At 38.1% G+C, this 19455-nt stretch overlaps 3 protein-coding genes across 5 annotated transcripts; all 3 read right to left on the bottom strand.

The window, feature by feature from the left end:
* Positions 1–260: 260 nt before the first annotated feature.
* LOC143341171 (uncharacterized) lies at positions 261–4937 on the bottom strand. Of its 3 annotated transcripts, none has more exons than XM_076763892.1 (3): positions 4887–4937; positions 894–1048; positions 261–817 (listed from the first exon to the last, which is right to left on the bottom strand). In XM_076763892.1, the coding sequence occupies exons 2-3, from the start codon at positions 1006–1008 to the stop codon at positions 366–368; spliced, it is 567 nt and encodes a 188-aa protein (XP_076620007.1). In that variant the 5' UTR covers positions 1009–1048; positions 4887–4937; the 3' UTR covers positions 261–365. The 3 variants fall into 3 exon arrangements, with proteins under 3 accessions (XP_076620007.1, XP_076620004.1, XP_076620005.1); XM_076763889.1 differs by lacking the exon at positions 4887–4937 and adding an exon at positions 3782–4426 and having other exon boundaries at positions 894–1052; XM_076763890.1 differs by lacking the exon at positions 4887–4937 and adding an exon at positions 1648–1747 and having other exon boundaries at positions 894–1052.
* On the bottom strand, positions 1312–3090 carry LOC143341170 (uncharacterized). The gene is made up of 2 exons (XM_076763888.1): positions 2114–3090; positions 1312–2000 (listed from the first exon to the last, which is right to left on the bottom strand). The coding sequence occupies exons 1-2, from the start codon at positions 2604–2606 to the stop codon at positions 1654–1656; spliced, it is 840 nt and encodes a 279-aa protein (XP_076620003.1). The 5' UTR covers positions 2607–3090; the 3' UTR covers positions 1312–1653.
* A 2693-nt stretch (positions 4938–7630) lies between the features above and the next one.
* On the bottom strand, positions 7631–14366 carry LOC143340994 (beta-1,3-galactosyltransferase 5). Its single transcript, XM_076763484.1, has 2 exons — positions 13268–14366; positions 7631–13178 (listed from the first exon to the last, which is right to left on the bottom strand). Exons 1-2 carry the CDS (start codon positions 13398–13400, stop codon positions 12064–12066), a joined length of 1248 nt encoding a protein of 415 aa, XP_076619599.1. The 5' UTR covers positions 13401–14366; the 3' UTR covers positions 7631–12063.
* Between the last annotated feature and the right edge of the window lie 5089 nt (positions 14367–19455).

The raw sequence follows: 19455 nt of genomic DNA, 5'->3' as shown, positions 1-19455 counted from the left end.
CGTTAAAAATTATTTTAATATTTATCAAGATTTCGTATCGCACGAACCAATGATTAATAGCATTACGAACTAATACTACTTCCTTTGAAGAATTGTTCGTTTATACGTCGATCATATTTAACCCCATAATCATTTCACTCATCTGTATCAACCGCTCCTGATAACAGATAACGTTTAGACATCGTTTTTAATACTTTTTTTAACCTAGTCAGATTTAAGGATGGTCCTAAACTCGGATTCAATAAATGTTGAAAACTGTGTGCTCTAGCATAAATATATTTATTTTTTTATCATTAAATTTTGTACATAGGAATCGGCAGGTACATTCATATCTTTATTTTCACACAAACTTTCGTGTTCCACGATTATTCCATATTTGTATAAGTAAACAGAAACGGTAAAATATCAGGGCAATGTTCCTCTGCCAACTGTTCTATACTCTGCTGACTGTTATTCAGCAGTGTTAAATCAGTGCACGGTATCAAAATCTTACAAACGGGAACCGATTTCGCCACAAGTGCTCTGTACAAAGCAATATAACCATCGGCATCTTTTATATTGGGATTTGCACCGGATTTTAGTAAAAGTTGAACGATGTTAACGTGTCCTTGCGTGGCTGCTCTGTGCAGAGCAGTAGCATGCCCGCAACGAGTCTGTGCATTCACCGACGCATTGTTTTCTAATAATATTTTGCATATTTCATAATGCCCATTCCGAGACGCATAATGTAAGGCTGTGTATCCGGCAGAGTCTTCGATATTGGCTGAAACACCCTTCTTCAGTAAGGTTTTGACTCGATCTAAATCGTCATATTGGGCTAAAAATGATATAACCTATTTAAGTAATTCATGTTTAAAAAATTCAATAATATCAATTAAAATATAATTATTTACCTGCATACCATATACCGCGCTCAAACTCCATTTCAATAAGAGATTGACGAACGCCGGTATCGGTACTTGAACTACAGCATACATTATGATCGTCATGGTCACGACTATGCTCCATATTTAGTACGCGTAATTATGAATGCCGGAACACACCTCATCTACCTAATATTTCATACAAAAAAAAGTCAAGTTACACGAAAGTCTCATCTTTAAAGACATTTAAACTCGAAACATACATTTGATTATTCTTAATAATTACAAAGAAAAACTGAGCATCGAGACAATCGCCGAAATTAAAGTGATAATAGATCATTAAAGTGTTTGGTCTCATTCTAATCTAATCTAAATGCTTAACGCAAAAAATCCACCATTAAAACTAACATGATATATTAATAAATATAAAGTAAATGTAATCTTAGACTATGAGGTACAAACAGGAAATTTTATTGTATGTATAAGTACATTAGAACATTCTTCTTTTAGTCACATATTTTGTTGCAATTAAAAATTGTTTTCCAGTTGTTAAGTAAAAACTTCTAGTAAAAAAAATTGTATATAAAGGCGCTTTTTCTATATACATGATAAGTAAATCATACTCTTCACTCTAAATAGATAATATATTTTCATACATTCTATAATCATCTATTTGTGCATTTTCTTAGAATTAGGTATTGTATCTTCTTCTTTAAAAATCTATTTCTATTCTTCAGGATGTAATGGTATTGTTCGTTATCAGTAGATAAAAGTCATTATTTACAATTGGTTACACCACATGCGAAACTGTCCTTGTTCTACTTTGTTCAATCAATTGTCTTTCTCGTTCTTCTTTCAGTTGCATCATACGAGTTTCATGCGCCCAACGAACTTCAGTCTGAACTTTATCTCTTTCGTACTCCCATTGGAATCTTTCTAATTCCAATGTCTTACGTCGTAGTTCCAATTCGGCCGCTCTTCTTAAGGCACGTCTTTCTAATAGCTGCTCCTGATATATTTTACTCTGCAAAGGTGAACAATCGGATGTCTGCATGGAAGACATTGGCCATTGTGATATTCTTCTGGGATTATAGGATTTCCTTTGATGGACCAAACCTGTTCGTTCCTCTGATCCAGCTATATAAAATATTCAACAGATCCTTAGAAATTTATACAGATTTGATCTAACTGTAATTTAAAAACAATTTTACAATTTAGATGTTTCATAAGAGATGTTCTTCTCAAATTACCAGGTACAATAGATCCAGAATCATTCTGATTTCTTTCCCAATTCCTACTGACTGAATTTGTATCAGTATCATTATTTTCAACCGCAGTATCACGATTTACCCAAGTTTGTTCGTTACTTTGTATCACCAAGTCCATGTTTTGTTGTACTGTATTAGGTGCTTCGTTTGAATAAGATTGATTTCTATAATTCCAATCATCTAGATCTTCCAACTCATTGTCAGTGATGTTGTGATCTACCAAAGATTCTTGTTTCGGCCAGCCATTATTTATTTTATTATCAAGATTATTAGTTTTATGCTTTTTGTTGTGTGCTACTTGTATAAATTGTTGTCTGACATCTTCTGGACACTTTGGACATCTTTCCATATGCCTCTCCATTCGAGTAGCATTTTGAATGTACGACTGGTCGCAAAATTTGCAAAATGCAATCACCTGGGACCCAGCCATCTTCTTATTGTAATAATTCCACACAATTCCTCGTTTTTTTACCATGGTTTACTTGTAATATTTCACGCTAGATTTGCTTCTTATATCTTTTTGTTTACTTGATTATTTCCAAAGTTAAAACTCCTTTGCATGATTAATTTGTTTAATCAACACAAAAATAGTATCCAACATAATAGAAACTAGTCTTTTCTTGTTGTATACGATATATTACATTACATTGTGTTTTTACATGAAATTGAAACTAAAATACATTATACTTGTATAATAAATCTTAAAAAGTAGCAAAGTTGTGATACAGTATGAACAGAATGCTTCCAAATTTTCGTTCGTGAATAAAAAATAAACGTTCAATTTTACAAATTATATAGTGTTTTCTTTCAATACAGTAAAATGAAGTAAATTAGCGTTTTCAAGGTCACACTTATCATTTCATATATCAAATTTATAAAAAAGAAAAATAGTTTGTACAATCAAAATTTTCACGTATCATATCAAATTCAAAGATCGATAACATTCATAATGTAGATAAAAATTGTTGCATTAATTTTTGCAGTAGCGAAAGTTTCATGCAAATATCACGTTGAACAACGACGATATACGTCACTATCGGACAAAATAATTATTATTAATTACAAAACATCTACGTAATGTCATATCTAGTATCGAATTATATTGTCAATTAATATAACACACATAACCTACGTAAAAACATACTAATATTTGTTAGCATTCCTACGAGAATAACGTAGAAGCAACGAACACTTAAGAACCTTTTTATAATTCGTTATATTGTATAATATGTATTAAAATTTCCTATAACTTGGTAAAAGTCAATAACAGTTCGATCAAATATTTATTCGAAGCTATAGAAAATACTCGTTTCATCCGAAACATTAATATTATGATCTAATCGACATAACGAAAAAGTTGATAACCGATACAATTGTACAAATTTCTTGATGCATTAATTTGTATTTTATTAATATTTCTTTTTTAATAAAATCAATACATTTTTCATCACACATATTTAATAACATTAGTTCTCTTCATTTAGTATTTAAATAGTATTATACATTCTTGCCATTTAATAAATTTCAGAAATTCATTATTTTCTTCATAAATTTACTAATTTTTTAAACAAGAACCAAATATTGTGTATTCGACGTATATTTTTGATCGTAAAATCGAAACAATAATGACCGAGAGTACATTATACCTACCTTAACAATCTGTTCACGTTTGGTAAAGTTTTTTCTCATAATTCACCTTTATTCATTACAGTATTGTTTAATACTGGTATTCAAAGATGCGACAACTTTATAACCAAGAATGTCTAAAGCTTTTAATATTACAGAAGAATAAAAAAACGAGCCAATTTTGATGCTTTAACATAATTGATTAAAATTATTCGATTCCAATATTTCGTTATCACGTTTGGATTCTTGCATAAATGTACATTTAAAATAACGACTTATAAAAGATTTCAATGCCTCGTGCAAAAAATATACTCGATTTTATTTTGCAGCCTACAAAGGGAATAATATTGTGCTGTGACATAATGTAAGAATAGATCAGCAATATTTATATTTAATATGAGAGCTGTGTTATCAAACACTTTGAAGGTAATTATTGCCATTTCCATTGATACGTTTCAGTAACTTTGTACCGAAATACCTCGATTATTTATGAATCGAGGATATACGGATATGCTCTTAGTTTACGTGTATGAATACGTTTTAATTATTTATGGAAGTATTAAAAATATCATGATGTCTGTGAAAAAGTCGGTAAAAGCATTCTACCAATCGAAACTCGAATTCTCGTCCTTGCATGGTTGAAACCAGAGATGGCAGAAAGGCACCGAAGGTGCTCTCTCACACATGTCAGATCACGCATACGTGAGCTCGTGGAGTTTCGGAAACCCGACAAAGGCAAAATGACGCATGCACTCTTTCTCGATTCACCGAAGCTGCTCAAAGTAAGTTCGGACTGTCGCGTGGGAGTCGAGAGAGAAAGGCTCACACTTCCCTTCTCGCTCTTGAATATTTAATATCCGACCTCCCGTCAACAGGTCTCCACTAGCCTCTGCTGACCGCTGCTGGAATTTCTGACAACGTATAACGATTACGACTGGCTACTGTTAGCCTCTCCCAGCCTCTGCTGGCCTCTGCTGACCACCGCTTATATTTCTGACAACGTATAAAGACTACTACTGACTTCTTCCTGCCACCGCTGGACTCTGCTGACCACAGCTGACCACCCCTGATGCTTCCGACAACGTATAACGATTACTATTTGTTACTGCTTACCCCTGCTGGACTCTACTTGCCTCTGCATGCCTCTGCTGGCCTCCGTTGGCCTCTGCTGACCGCTGCTGACCACTGCTGACCACCGCTTATATTTCTGGCAACTTACAACGATTACTACTGGCTACTGCCACCCTCTGCTGACCTCTGCCAGCATCTCCCGACCTAAGCTGGCCTCTGCCAATATCTCCCGACGTCAGCTGACCATCGTTGACCACTGCTGACCGTTGCTGACAACTTGTGACATGATGTAATATAATATAATATGTTTATATGTATTAAAGTTTTGTATAATGTAAATCTATGGCAATAAATGATATAATTTCAAAGAATTCTATGAGTTCTCATCATTTTCACCTTTCCTTTCCAGTCCATATTATTACCTTAGCTATAAGATACATCTTCGCAAGGCTGCCAGGACTTTGAAAATGTTCCGGATACTTTGGAAATCCGTATGACAAAACGACCAAGTTTGTTGTGGAATAGTTCGTTTTCTTCAACGCTAGATGGCGCTTATTTCCCGACCTCAATCCCCCTGGTGCTAAAACGCCCAAGTTTGTCGTGGAATAGTTCGTTTTCTTAAACGCTAGATGGCGCTTATTTCCCGACCTCAATCCCCCTGGTGCTAAAACGCCCAAGTTTGTCGTGGAATAGTTCGTTTTCTTAAACGCTAGATGGCGCTTATTTCCCGACCTCAATCCCCCTGGTGCTAAAACGCCCAAGTTTGTCGTGGAATAGTTCGTTTTCTTAAACGCTAGATGGCGCTTATTTCCCGACCTCAATCCCCCTGGTGCTAAAACGCCCAAGTTTGTCGTGGAATAGTTCGTTTTCTTAAACGCTAGATGGCGCTTATTTCCCGACCTCAATCCCCCTGGTGCTAAAACGCCCAAGTTTGTCGTGGAATAGTTCGTTTTCTTCAATGCTAGATGGCGCTTATTTCCCGACCTCAAACCCCCTGGTGCTAAAACGCCCAAGTTTGTCGTGGAATAGTTCGTATTGCCCACGCTAGATGGATTTCTCGACAAACTTGGGCGTTTTAGCACCAGGGGGATTGAGGTCGGGAAATAAGCGCCATCTAGCGTTTAAGAAAACGAACTATTCGACGACAAACTTGGGCGTTTTAGCACCAGGGGGTTTGAGGTCGAAAAATAGGCGCCATCTAGCGTTGAAGATAACGAACTATTCCACGACAAACTTGGTCGTTTTGTCATACGGATTTCCAAAGTATCCGGAACATTTTCAAAGTCCTGGCGGCCTTGCGAAGATGTATCTTATAGCTAAGGGAATAATATGGAGTGGAAAAGAAAGGTGAAAATGATGAGAACTCATAGAATTCTTTGAAATTATATCATTTATTGCCATAGATTTACATTATACAAAACTTTAATACATATAAACATATTATATTATATTACATCATGTCACAAGTTGTCAGCAACGGTCAGCAGTGGTCAGCGATGGTCAGCTGACGTCGGGAGATGATGGCAGAGGCCAGCTTAGGTCGAAAGATGCTGGCAGAGGTCAGCAGAAGCCTGTAGGAAAATTCAAAAGTACTTAAAGTATTTTGATTTTGTATAATCGTCTTAAACAATGGCTGTAAAGACTTACGCTCCCGTAAAAGTCAGTTCCGCGACGACTTCGTCACTCAGGGGGTAATACTGTGGTGCCTGCTAAAATAATGATTGGGAAGGCGTCTATGGAATCTTGCTAGAATTAAAAATTTGCAAGTTACTATTAGTTGAAATAACTTTTTAACGAAGCCTCTATCAACAAATTGATATTCTTGATTTTCGTCTTATTTTAGCCTCTAGAATCCCCTATTAAAATTTTTCCCAGGGGTGGCCGAACACCCTGTATATTTCATCTGTTTTCATTCGATATTTATTTATTAATTAAAACAAAAGTATTCATGCAGTCTGCCACAAGCTCTCAATGTACAAACATACATACATATATTGTTAATAAAACGTTTAATTAGCATATCTATTTAATTTGATACAAAGTCTGGCATAAGGTCGAAAAATAAGCGCCATCTATCGTTGAAAATAACGAACTATTCCACGACACTTGGGCGGCTTTCTCGACTCCCATGAGGCGGTTCGAAATTATTTCGAGTAGCTTCGGAGAATCGAAAGAGAGAGCATGTGTCAGTTTGCCTTTGTCAACTTTCCGAAACTCCACGAGCTCACGTACGCGTGATCTGGCATAGTGTGAGTAGTGCACCCGGTGCTCAATCTAGCATCTCTGGTTTCCAGACACCGTAGGTGTTTCACGAGATCGTGTAGTCGATGGAAGAAATATAAAGATCTATCTACGCCCGAAAGATCTATCAAGTGATACTAAATAATACCCTACAGGTTGCTAAGTAAATTTTCCCAACCGAGTACCAATTTATTGTCGTCAGGTTTATTAAACTTGTATTAGGTTAACTTTTATGATGTATCCGATAATACGACTTGGGACGTCCTTGAAAATTCTAACGTCTGAAACAGATTTTATCCAGAATGGCTTTGAATTCTTGGCACATAGTCAAGGATGTTAGAGTTTTGGTAATCTACCGTTTTTACGAGATCGCTTTATTTAATCCACCAACTATACCTCTGTTCGTATGTCACTAAGAAAATTTCACGAGTTCATGGTCATGTCTGTGGCGACACAAACATTAAAGTAGAAAAAAAGATTATCGATAAAGCGATAACGCAATTGCACAGGAGTTGGAAGGATTTACCTCGCAATGAGACGAAGGGTACACCAACGATTAAATTGATAAAACTTGTTCATTTACGCTACATTTCGTACAATTTGAAAATATGTACTGGAAAATAAGGCAGATTTTATACAATTTATAATACTAGACGATCCTTTCAGTTTTACGTTGAATCAAACATATCACGCGTTCGTGAATTTGTCTATTCTTTAATTGGTGCTAAATACGTTCGAAACAACGTAATACGGAACTCGTTACTTACGTATGCGAACGACTCGAATCGAAGGTAGAAAGTAACTGTTCTCATGCAAATCAGTATACGCACACCGTTAGAAAATTGGGCGTATTTTTGTCTCGTAACACGATAGCACGTTCTCGCGTCTAACTACAGCATTTCGTACGGATTCCTACGATAAAATAGGAATTTCGGAATCGATACATAAATCTATTTTCGCAATAAATTCAAGGTAAAACAGGAACAACTGTTTCATCGAGGAATCGATTCCCAAAACGATGATTGAGCGTAGGGGAATCGTCGAATGTCGGATATCGATTACACGTTCGTGTGAATTAACAAGACGACACTCGCGCAATAGAATCGTATAAAAATAAAATGCAAATCATTCAAGATCAATGCAATGCAATCAAGAACTGTAATTAGTCTAGCAACAGCATGGAATGTACTTATAACAAATAATGATCGTTTGTCGTACGATTGTTGATGCGAATCGACATCGGTCATTTCGGAAGGCATAATCTCCAAATCATTTTTCGTTGCGCCGTATACTCGTGCTTCGTACATTACACCCACATGCATAACACCACACGTGACCACAACCTAAATGCACATTTTGTGCTGTTTTTTTTAATACAAGTTTATCCTTTCGTGCATCAGTAATGTTTCGTTAACCCCTTAACGTTCATGCCCGAGTCTGACTGCTTTGAAAAACGATATTTGTTTAAGCCAACGGTTTAAGGGATGATAATATTTGTTTTCCATCAAATTATACGTTAGATACAACATTGTAATTAACAAAAACTGCACTTTTAGGAACAAATCCAATAAAACTGATCATTCTTGGTTAACCCGAAAAATATGAGCGTTGAGGGGTTAATTATTATACTCGTCTTACGAGAAACGTGCACCAGAAAGGTACACTGTTATAGCTAATCCAACGATTTAAGGGATGATAATGCAGGTGTTTGGCCACCATTGGGAAAAATTTTAATGGGGGATTCTAGAGGCCAAAATAAGACGAAAATCAAGAATACCAATTTGTTGATGGAGGCTTTGTTAAAAAGTTATTAAGGTTTAAAGTTCCGCTCGTTCTGAATTTTTTTCTCGAAAATGCGCAAGATTTCGGGAGTATGTCTATTCACCAACAATGATTGTAATTGACCCCCGCAAGCGAAAATAATTTTTCCAAAACGATTTGAAATTTTTTTTTCCCGTCGAGAAATTTCACACCTTCTCGAATTTTTTTCTAGAAAGTGGGTAGAATTTCGGGGGTATGTCTATTCACCAAAAATTATTGTAATTGACCCCCGTAACCGAAAATAATTTTTTCAGAACGATTTGAAATTTTTGAATTTAATTATTAATAACTTTTTAACGAAGCCTCCATCGACAAATTTGTATTCTTGATTTTCGTCTTATTTTGACCTCTAGAATCGCCCATTAAAATTTTCCCCAGGGGTGGCCGACTGTATTTGTTTTCCATCAAATTATACGTTAGATACAACATTGTAATTAACAAAAACTGCACTTTTAGGAACAAATCCAATAAAGAAAACTAATCATTCTTGGTTAACCCGAAAAATATGAGCGTTGAGGAGTTAATTATTATGTTCGTCTTACGAGAAACGTGTCCCAGAGAGGTACACTGTTATAGGTAAAGATAAAATATAAATTTTACATTAATTTTCGTTTGATATCTGTGGTTTTCATGTAATGCCATTTTAAAAGATCTCGGTATTGAGCATTACAGTTATACCACCTAGTTAAGGTAGTTACCCTCTACACGAATTCCAACATTACCAATTCAAGAATCTAGTTTTCGATAACGCTCGCTAGAATTAAACTTGTTCCTGTCGGTCTTCTCCCAACACAGTAACAATTTCTATCTTTGTGCACGAACACGCTCACCAGACTCATTTATCAAGCTATTGGTATTCGGTTAACCCATAAATGATACTAAGCTATTTTACTTATTATTGGACTGCGGATGTTTATGTACATAAGATATGCAAAGGACACATGACACTGATGCACGTACAACAAATATGCTAAATATGCAAGTAACACGTATAATATACATTTATAGCATAGAACATTATTCAAGCCTTGTCACATTGTTTTGAAAAATAAATAAATTCATTTGCTCTATTTTGTATTTATCTACATTAGTGTGTTGAAAAAGTAGAATTACTAGACTTTCCACAGTAATATTTTACTTAGCATACTGGCAACTAGAAAGGCCAAGATATTTTTTTTAGTAATTATCAAATACGGATATGTTAATGCACGCGTATTGTATATTAAACAGTACGGATTTCCAGTTTTGAAAAATACATTTCTAAACCGCTCTAACGACGAAATAAATTTTCTGCCCGAGTCTCACTATTCTGTGTTTTCTAGAAAAATATACATTTGCATGAACATCCGCAGTCCACCTATTATACACAGGAATCATCAATAGGAATGGATTGAAATGGTCTTGAGTTACATTACTGTTTGTGTGAGGTTGGGAGAACACGAGAGAGTACCTTAATATATTCTAATCTTACAGAGGATAAAAAGCAATATCACTTAGAAGAGAAGAAGGCGATTTTTCAAACCGAATGCCAAAAGAATTTACTCCTGAGGAAGATTGCATCAGAATCCCACTTAAAATGTTAGGCGCAGTTTATCCATCTACGTTGGCGACTGTCCGCCTTTTAATAAAGCCACGATAGCAAACAATTTGCTAGTTGTTTTCTACTTAAAACATTCAGGCCTAACTTGCAACTCGAGGTTAAGAATTGACTGGTCAATTACGAAGATAGGAAGTAATCATACTATCGGAAATAATCTTTGTTTCCAACGCATGCGTCGCAGTATTAAAAATGTTAATCTCTTCTACGGAGAACTTTTAATCGCGTACTTCCTGATATAGATAATGCCTAAAAACGTGAAATCTTGCTCATAAAAACTTGGTCTATTACTAGGCACTATTCAGGGCATGAAATCGAAGATTTCGTACCGTCCAAAGGGGAACACGTGAAAGTTTTTGCGCGATTTTTACAAAGTCGTCGCATCGCCCGGACCCAACAAACTAAAATTTTATTGGATCGCGTAACAATACACCGCACGTTTTAATGTACGTTTTACTATGCGTAACATCGGGATCGAACATCATCGTTCGTTTGATTTCTTCGCAATATAGAGAGCGCCCTTCAGTTTGTTTTCTCTTACAAAACACAAGTTATCACGTTTATTCTTCTCGTCGAGTCCGCGACGCAATAAAACTGAAACGTGCCGTTAAAGAATTTGCATTACAATAAAAATTTTATTTTCATTTAATGAGCATCGAGAGTATCGAAAGCATGCCAAGGTTACCGATCAAAGTTTCAACGTTCCATTCGTATAGGAGCAACGAACACCTTGACCCGATTGTCTCGATTCTCATTGCCTTCGCAATCGTTTACAAAGAATTTCTTCCAATCGTACGTTTTCAAAGCCGCTGTCGGAAATGTTTAAGAACAGCGACGTTACGCGATCGTTCGATGACGGTTCACGAATATGAAAAACAATAAAGGAACTGATCGTAACATTTCTCTTATGCGTATGGCACTGTAAAACGGAGAATCGATTCCGTGAATTGTGATTAATCCTTATACGTTACACGTTATTCGGACAGTGAACGATACGTATTTAGAAGAAAGGAACAGCCTTATATTCTCGATTGACGCATTTTTCCGCGAAGAACGCGTACACTTTCATCGCAATGACCGCTTAATAATGTAGTAAACGGATATATTTCCGGTACATTGTATGTATGTATGATATTAGATAAATATACATATATTAGATAAATATGTTACGAGTGTCGGAGAGATAAGGCATTAAATTGCGAACGATTCATTACACGTGTCATTCGAGTACAATAATTTACTCCGGTGAGTTATTGCTAACAGAAGGCGTGATTAGTACGGTTACGTTGTATGACCGAACACGTTTCGCAAAGACGATTGCATCAGATTTCAGTCTCCGATCTTCCTCGGAAAACAAAATCGACAGAACCGTCTGAACGCGATCCCGTTCAGTTTGCATAGGCAAACGGAGAAACAAAGTTATACGAGCCACAGAATCTAGTACAGAAGTATGAACGAGCATCGAATCGACGCAAGAAGCTAGCAGCGAGTACGTCAAGCGATCGGAGTGGCACGTGGTTTGCCACTCGGTTTGGAAATCTTGAGAGTATGACTCGGACTGATAACCGATATTCTATCATTTACATTTACTCTTGCCGTCGAGCAATTTCTTCCATAGATCGAATTGTTCGCTGTACTTGACCATGTGTATACTGATGCCTCGCTGAATGTTACACGCACTGTACGATATTTTCTTATTCAAAAATTCATTCGCATGCGTCCTCTTAATTCCTAGCTTATCAGCGACGATTCCAGTCACAAAGACATCTTCTAGCTTGAGGTACGTTTGGTCCAACGCGGCGTCGTACAGCTTGCGCACGATGTCGCTGGACAGCAAGTAAGCCGGACCGGTAGTGAAATCTGGGAAAACGGCGTGCTTGAACTGCGTCCGTGAAACATAGTATTTGCTTTTCTTGTTTCTAATCGGTTTCCACTTCTTGGCCAGTCTACCAAATATCACGTTCTTGTCTTTCGCGTGTCTTGTCGCGAACGCCTGCAAGCGCGGAACATTAATGAACATGTCGTCGTCGGTCTTCAAAAGAAATTTGACCTTGGAACAGTAACTGTCTACCCATTCCAGGGTAGAGATCGTTTTCAGGGTCAAATTCGAATAGGAATCTAAAAATTGTCCGCGTATCACGTCATTGTAAGTTTTCTGTTCTCTTCTTAAAATTGTTTCCACTTTTGGGTCCAATGTTACGCCCAACATGAACAGGATACTAATGTCGCTTCTCTGACCAAAGTGTCCCCACGTTTGTCGTATAGCCATCCTAGCCTCCAGATGGGTCGGTGCTGACATTACTATTATAACCAAATCCATTTCCTTGCCAAAATTTGGACATCTTTCCGGTATTGGTACGGCGTGACCCGCTTCATAAATAGCTCGCGCGGAACACTCGTTGGAAGCAGCAGACGTGTCTTTGGTCTCGTTTGAAGTCTTTTCTACTTTCTGCGGAGGCTTTTCGCTGCTTTGCTTGGAACTAGATATCGATACGCTTGCAAAAGACTGAGTCTGAGAACTCGACGATGTTGAAGATGTTGTAACCACAGGACTTGAAATATTGTTAGGGTTTTGTACTATATGAAGGGCCACCGATGGTTCGAACGAGGCATTCTTCTGCAAAATTGCTACATGTTCCTCTATGCTCGTGTTTAATCGATGTTTGGAAATCTCTTGATATGCAGAATGACCTGTACGGTGACAAAGCATTTATTAGAACATATATGAGTAAATGAATAGGAAGTATGAAAGAACGAGAAAAAACGAGAAATATACTTACTAATATTTCGAGGTACCGCATACTGAGGGATATCGTAATACGTAGAACGATAATATGCGTAAAAAGTTAAGCCGATCAATCCTAGAATAAGGGTTTGTAAAGGACGACTACGAAGATGCAGTAAATGAAGCATGACGATTGTCTCGCTACCCGTTTATCCCGTTTATTTGTTCTGTAGTCGATGTGTTTCGATCTACATTGTTGTAGATCGATTATCATCCAATGATTCGAACAGTGATTGGTTCGTCGCGGTTCCTTGTCAACGCCACCGTGGTAACGAAAATGCTCTTGTTACGGATCGAAAGGTATTTCGGCAAACAAGTTACTTCCATGTTACTTCACTCGAAACGGTGATTCTCGAACCCGTTGCATTCTTCCTTGGCTCTTCAATCCGGATTCTGAACATGATTGGAACAGATGGTCGACGATCGTCACTTGAATTCACTGTACACGAGTTCCGTGTCCACTGTCACTCGATGGGTGCCAATCTTCTACGCGTTGGCATTATAAATCGACAAGCGTGCGTTCTTGCCACCATTCGAAGAAGGCAACACGTATCTGTATACACGGCTAACGTAAACTTCATTCGTTCCGTCGATGCACAAGGGTCACCAGTTCATCACCAATCACTACTGCAATCTGCTGCTGCTACTACATATCCATTGCATCAGTCTCTTGGATTTGTGATATCGATAAATCCTGTATCGATGCCATCTCCAGTACCCTCTGATCTCCACCAATCACAGTCGATTTTACTGAAAATCTCGTCGCGTCCCACCACGTTTCGACCTTACGCGATCTCGATGGGTCTCGATTCAGCGGATAACAACTGACCATTGTGGTTTTCTCTAGAACTTCACTTGTTTTGCTTGGAGATGTCGTAGATGTCGCATGCTGAGTACCAGTACCTCTAGTACTTGTTACCAGAGGGACATCTAACCAATCCCTTTCTCGCAATTCTCGATTCCCTTCAGACACCTATACTCTGTCCAACGAGACAGAGTTCGAACGGTGCTCAGGAACTAATTTGTTAAATGACGGAAAATCGTTGCAACCTTCTTGTAGCTTAATACCTTGAATTATTCTAATGCCAATATTAATGTTTAGAGAAGGCTTCCCCACTACAAATTCATTGTAACGTTATTGCATACACGGTCGTGCTGGCACAGTGGAGGTATATGTATACGAGTAGACCTTTCACCTTATGGACTTTCGTGGCCCAGTATGACTGCCATACCGACATGAAAATTTGGAGGTGAATTTAGCGTCTTCTTCTCATGAATGGTGGTCAGTTGAGAAATTATTCACTGAATTAGTATTGATAGGCAAACAGCTGTAGTGTTGCATAAATACATGTAAAATTAATTTCTAAATCTGTTGGTAACGTTGCGAATGACACGAAAATGGTAATGGGGTTTCGAGACCCCATAAAAATGGGTCGAAAAAATACACTGGGTTAAAGATCTACTCGTATATTTCTAGAATCTTTGATGAATCAATGAGAATCGAAACTAACCTAGCGAAGAAGCTCTATATTTATGATGACCTATGCAAAGCGGATCGCAGCCAATTTGCTAATATTATTTAGTTTTTAATTAATAATTGCATTACCCAGCTAAGAGCGATACGATTATTAATTAAACGCTAAATAATATTACCCAGGTCTCACCACGAGGAGGTTGCTGCGAGTGGAGACCCGAAGGGAGATAAATGGAATCAAAGTTCCATCGATCTCCCTTTTACATTCTTACAAGCTACATTACTAAACTAGAAAGATAGAAGGAAGCAATGTTCCTTCGATCTTCTAGTTTAGTTGTACCAAGTAATTATTTTGTTTAAAAAGGGGTGAAGCTAAATTATGGGATACGCGACGCGACGCGATGCTGGACCGTGCAGCAGATCTTCGGATCGAATCGATACTACCCTTGGTAGATTGATTTCTATTTCTAGAAATCGATCTATCATTGGCAGGCGACTTGATCTTTCGGACAAACTGGACGGCCGATCACATGTTTCGTTCGACGAAACAGTGGTGACCGAAGCAAGAAACGAGAGAACGAGTCGAGAGAAGCTACTTGTTAAATAATTACTTGGCAACATTGGGAGACGCATACAATAGGGACTTAAAATTAACGTCGAAGCTCAAGTCTAATCAAGTTGAAGCTAAAATTCGGACGATAGAAGGAAACAAAGTTCCTTGTACCAAGCAATTATGTGGTTAAAAAGAGGGATGAAGCTAAATCGTGGAATACGCGACGCGACGCGACGCTGAACCGTGCAGCGGATCCGAGGATCGAACTTACTGCCCTTGCTAACTCGATCTCAACAAGAAAACAGAGAACTGCAACTCCGAATCGAGGTCTCCATTTCTCCAACGCAACCCGCCGGGAGCCCGAAGGACCCGACTTAGGCTGTCTGACAAAGAGAGAGTACCTGAGACAGAGTCGACTTCCGCTGGAAGGTATGCGTTTCCGCAGAATACGGAAACTCCACACCTTCCAGCGAAGTGCCGTTTTCCCTCAATCAAGCTTACCAAGGGAAGGTAATTAGATCTTTCGGACCAGATACACGGCCGATCACATGTTTCAATCGATGAAACAGCGGTGACCGAAGCTAGGAACGAGGGAACGAAAGAACGAGAAGCTACTTATTGAATAATTGCTTGGTAAAACGCGAAAATATGTACAATAAAGAAATCTTCGACGTTAATTTTAAGATTCGCGACGAAGCTTAAATCTAATCGACTTAGAATTAAATGTCCCTCGGCGGTTGTGGCGTCTTCGATGTCCCTGCGAATAATCTGAAACTAAAATTGATACACATATTAGTGACATACGAAAGGAAATTTAATAACCACTATGCAAACTAGACGAAGCGATGGAATAATTTGTCGTGCTGATATACCTAAAAGTGAGAATCTATAAGATTCTCGATGCTAAACCTACCTAAGGAAATGTACAAAATTTACACATGTTAGGAACAAAGTATTTTACCTATACTTGCGTACGAGAGTATAAAGTCGAAGTAAAATAGCGAATGATTACAAAAATTGTCCGAAGAACCATACAAATTTCAAAGACGAACAGAAACAAAGATTGAAAATCCAACGCAGAATTGAAAATCCAACGATGAAATCAAAGAATGAAAATACCCAAGAATCAAACAAAATATCTTAGCGAAATAGAATAAGAATACAAATCTTATTCTAATTAGTGACATCGAAATTCATGAAATAATATAAAAACAAAATACATAAAATAATATGGAAACAAAAATGGTACATGATCCAACACAATTATGTCAATTCAAAAAATAAGTCAGAAATAGAAATAGAGCAGGAAAACATAATAACCAGATAAAACCGGACAGTAAAACAACACCGAATTATGACCAAACAAATAAAATAAACCGGTCAATTTCGTGATAATAATACAAACAAGTAAAGTGAACTTACTACTTGTTGAGCATTAGTTACCATTACCAAGGAAACAGCACCAGAGGTCCAGCTGTAACATAAGAAACGATTCGTAATTTAGCAAAAGCGTTAGACAGTTCCATAACGTTGAATTGGTATCAAACGACAAAATAGAAGTGGGGAGAGCAATTTTAAATAGTTCTTACCAGTGGTCATCACGGTCCGGCACTGGTCAGTAGTGGTCAGTAGTGGTCAGTAGTCGGATCTCCACTGGTCAGCACTGGTCAGTAGTGGTCAGTTCTGGTCAGTTCTGGTCAGTTCTGGTCAGTCCTGGTCAGTCCTGGTCAGTCCTGGTCACTCCTGGTCCCCAGTGGTCAGCGCTCCACGAATGGCCTCACTTAGGCCCGCGAGACCCGATCCCCCTGGATGCTCCAGGGGTACTGAAGAATTTGTCCAGCGGTAGTCTTCGAGTGGGGAAGTCGAAGAGTGGGGAGACAGTGTCAACGTGAAGAGTTAAGAACCGCTTGGTCTAGAGGACAACATTATTTCGATTGGTCCCATCTCTTGACCATTTGTGGATCTTCACTGGACCATTGACCTTGATGTCAACCTCACTGTTGACCACCAGTGACCATAAGCTAGTCATTGTTGATCACTGACCCATTAAAACCATTACGAAGATTAAAGCCTTACGACGATCCCCTTACAATTTGATGCATGATCTTTTTAACATTTGGTCCATTTTGAAAGAGTGTATCTCATGTTATAATACACTCATGGTACAGCGATAGCATTCATCCCACTAGCGATAGGTCTATTCTTTATCTCGTTTATGTGTAATAGGAATACATGGGTTGGAAAATAAAAATGGGCAGTTGAGACTCAAAATCGTATGCAGGTTGACACACATCGGATTTCAGCTGTTTCGAAAGCAAGAAAGAAGGACTCACATTCGCCTTCTTTCTTGAATTCCCGAAGCTGTCCAAAGCACCTAAGCTCACGTACACATGGCTGTGAATTGGTGTGTGTAAATGAAGGGGTAAGCTTACTCTGGACACCGGTCTGCCGTCTGATAACACTGTTATGAATCAATTTTTAGATTTATCAAGACACATATGTATAACCTTCGTATCTGTAGTATTACTCATTTTCTATTCGTTAATTTTTGTTAATACGTGTCTTTTTTTACATCAGTTCGAACAACTGCCATACCGAGCGAAAAATTCGGAGGTGATTTTAGCATTCTCGTCAGTTGAGAAACTATTCACTGAATTAGTATTGATGGACAGACAGTTGTACATGTGCATAAATACATGCGAGTTGACTATAAAGAAGGGATTGAAATTTATTTCTAAATCTGTTGGTAATGTTGCGAGTGACACGAAAATGGTAATGGGGTTCTAGAACTCCAGAAAAATGGGCCGAAAAAATACATTAGGTGAAAGGTCTACTCGTATACCTCGTCTGTGGTGCTGGAATTGAACTAGCCCTCTAATGGCAATTACGAGAACTATCACCATAACTATTCCCTATAGGGAAATTAAAACAATTACGACCTTACCCGCAACCGCAAAAGCAGATTTTATTTCTTTCGTCGACAATTTTATTCTAATCTTTCATAAATGTAGGATAGTTCTGTTAGTTTATCGAATACGCTATCTTATTGGTTGTCTATATTTTGCTAGAAAATTTTCCTAGATACGTCGCTAGTAAATTCATACGCATGCGCTTGCACGTGGTCGTCTGCTCTATGAGAACCGGAAACGGGACCAATCGACGCGTCGTTTTTCGGAATTATCGAATTTTCCGGTTATCGATGTTTATGTTTACGATCAAGAAATTATAACGACCAAAACCACTGCGAACGATCGCTATGCACAAACTAACTGCGAATAAATTTGAACATTTTTACAACAGAAACTCTGATACGCGTATTTGCGTATGAACATATGTTCGTGCACAGCCGTGCGCTAGCTGTGCTTTTGATTTTCAAAAATATGCTTTCTACAGGCTGAACAAGTTTTTCAGAGAAGTCGAAGCAAGTAAAATATCTCGCAACATCGTGAGAACAAAAAGGAATGACGCAGAAATGAAGAAGGTAGAATTCAGGGGTGGAAATGAAGAATACACGCAGGACGGTTTCGTTCGCGAATTTGAGATTGCAGCTTAATGGCTAGAAGTACGAGCGATCGATCGATAACCTATTTTTCTGTAGCTGGCACAACGCCAGAATTTCGAGCAATCGCGCTGACTCTGAGAAAGCGAATATCTGTAACCTCGCCCTAGGTCACGAATGTTTTCAAAGTTGCAGGACAATTCCGACAGACTGCGAGAGTGCTATTGGCAAAAGAAAATATATAAAACGAACGGACAGTCGCTATCTTAATCCTTGTTTCGCATTCGTACATCGACAGCCAAGGTCTCGCGAGATGGGATTGCGGTTCTGTTGTTTGCCGCGTAACAAGAGATCAGCAGCTGCATAATTGCACACGCTCTCGAGCACGCGCTACCGCGAATAACACTCGGAAAATACGAACGCTTCAGAAATAATTTTGTTTCCCCGAATTTTTGGGAAGGAACGACTTTGTCTCGATTTCGTTTGTCGCGATGACAATAGACGTACGAATCGCAACGATCATAGTCGTTTTACGAACGCGATGTCGTGCGTAGAACAGGCGAGGAGAACATCAGAGCGAAGAAATTACGCAATTTCGTGTAACGCGTTGAGCGGGTCGTAAACGTTAAAGTTTGGTCGAACGGAGTACGGAATAAT

The sequence above is a fragment of the Colletes latitarsis genome, chromosome 4 (genome assembly GCF_051014445.1).
Source record: "Colletes latitarsis isolate SP2378_abdomen chromosome 4, iyColLati1, whole genome shotgun sequence".
In the NCBI taxonomy this organism is placed as follows: Eukaryota; Metazoa; Arthropoda; class Insecta; order Hymenoptera; family Colletidae; genus Colletes; species Colletes latitarsis.
Note: the sequence above shows the minus strand (reverse complement) of the source record. Positions and strands in the feature narration are given on the sequence as shown.

Bases quoted from the DNA above. Each gene is read 5' to 3' on its own strand.
- LOC143341171 (XM_076763892.1), bottom strand. From the start codon at position 1,008: ATGGAGCATAGTCGTGACCATGACGATCATAATGTATGCTGTAGTTCA. The intron at 818-893 runs GTAAATAATTAT...TATCATTTTTAG, and splicing joins GCGCGGTATATGGTATGCAG to CCCAATATGACGATTTAGAT.
- LOC143340994 (XM_076763484.1), bottom strand. From the start codon at position 13,400: ATGCTTCATTTACTGCATCTTCGTAGTCGTCCTTTACAAACCCTTATT. The intron at 13,179-13,267 runs GTAAGTATATTT...GTCACCGTACAG, and splicing joins TGCGGTACCTCGAAATATTA to GTCATTCTGCATATCAAGAG.
- LOC143341170 (XM_076763888.1), bottom strand. From the start codon at position 2,606: ATGGTAAAAAAACGAGGAATTGTGTGGAATTATTACAATAAGAAGATG. The intron at 2,001-2,113 runs GTAATTTGAGAA...TATTTTATATAG, and splicing joins TTCTGGATCTATTGTACCTG to CTGGATCAGAGGAACGAACA.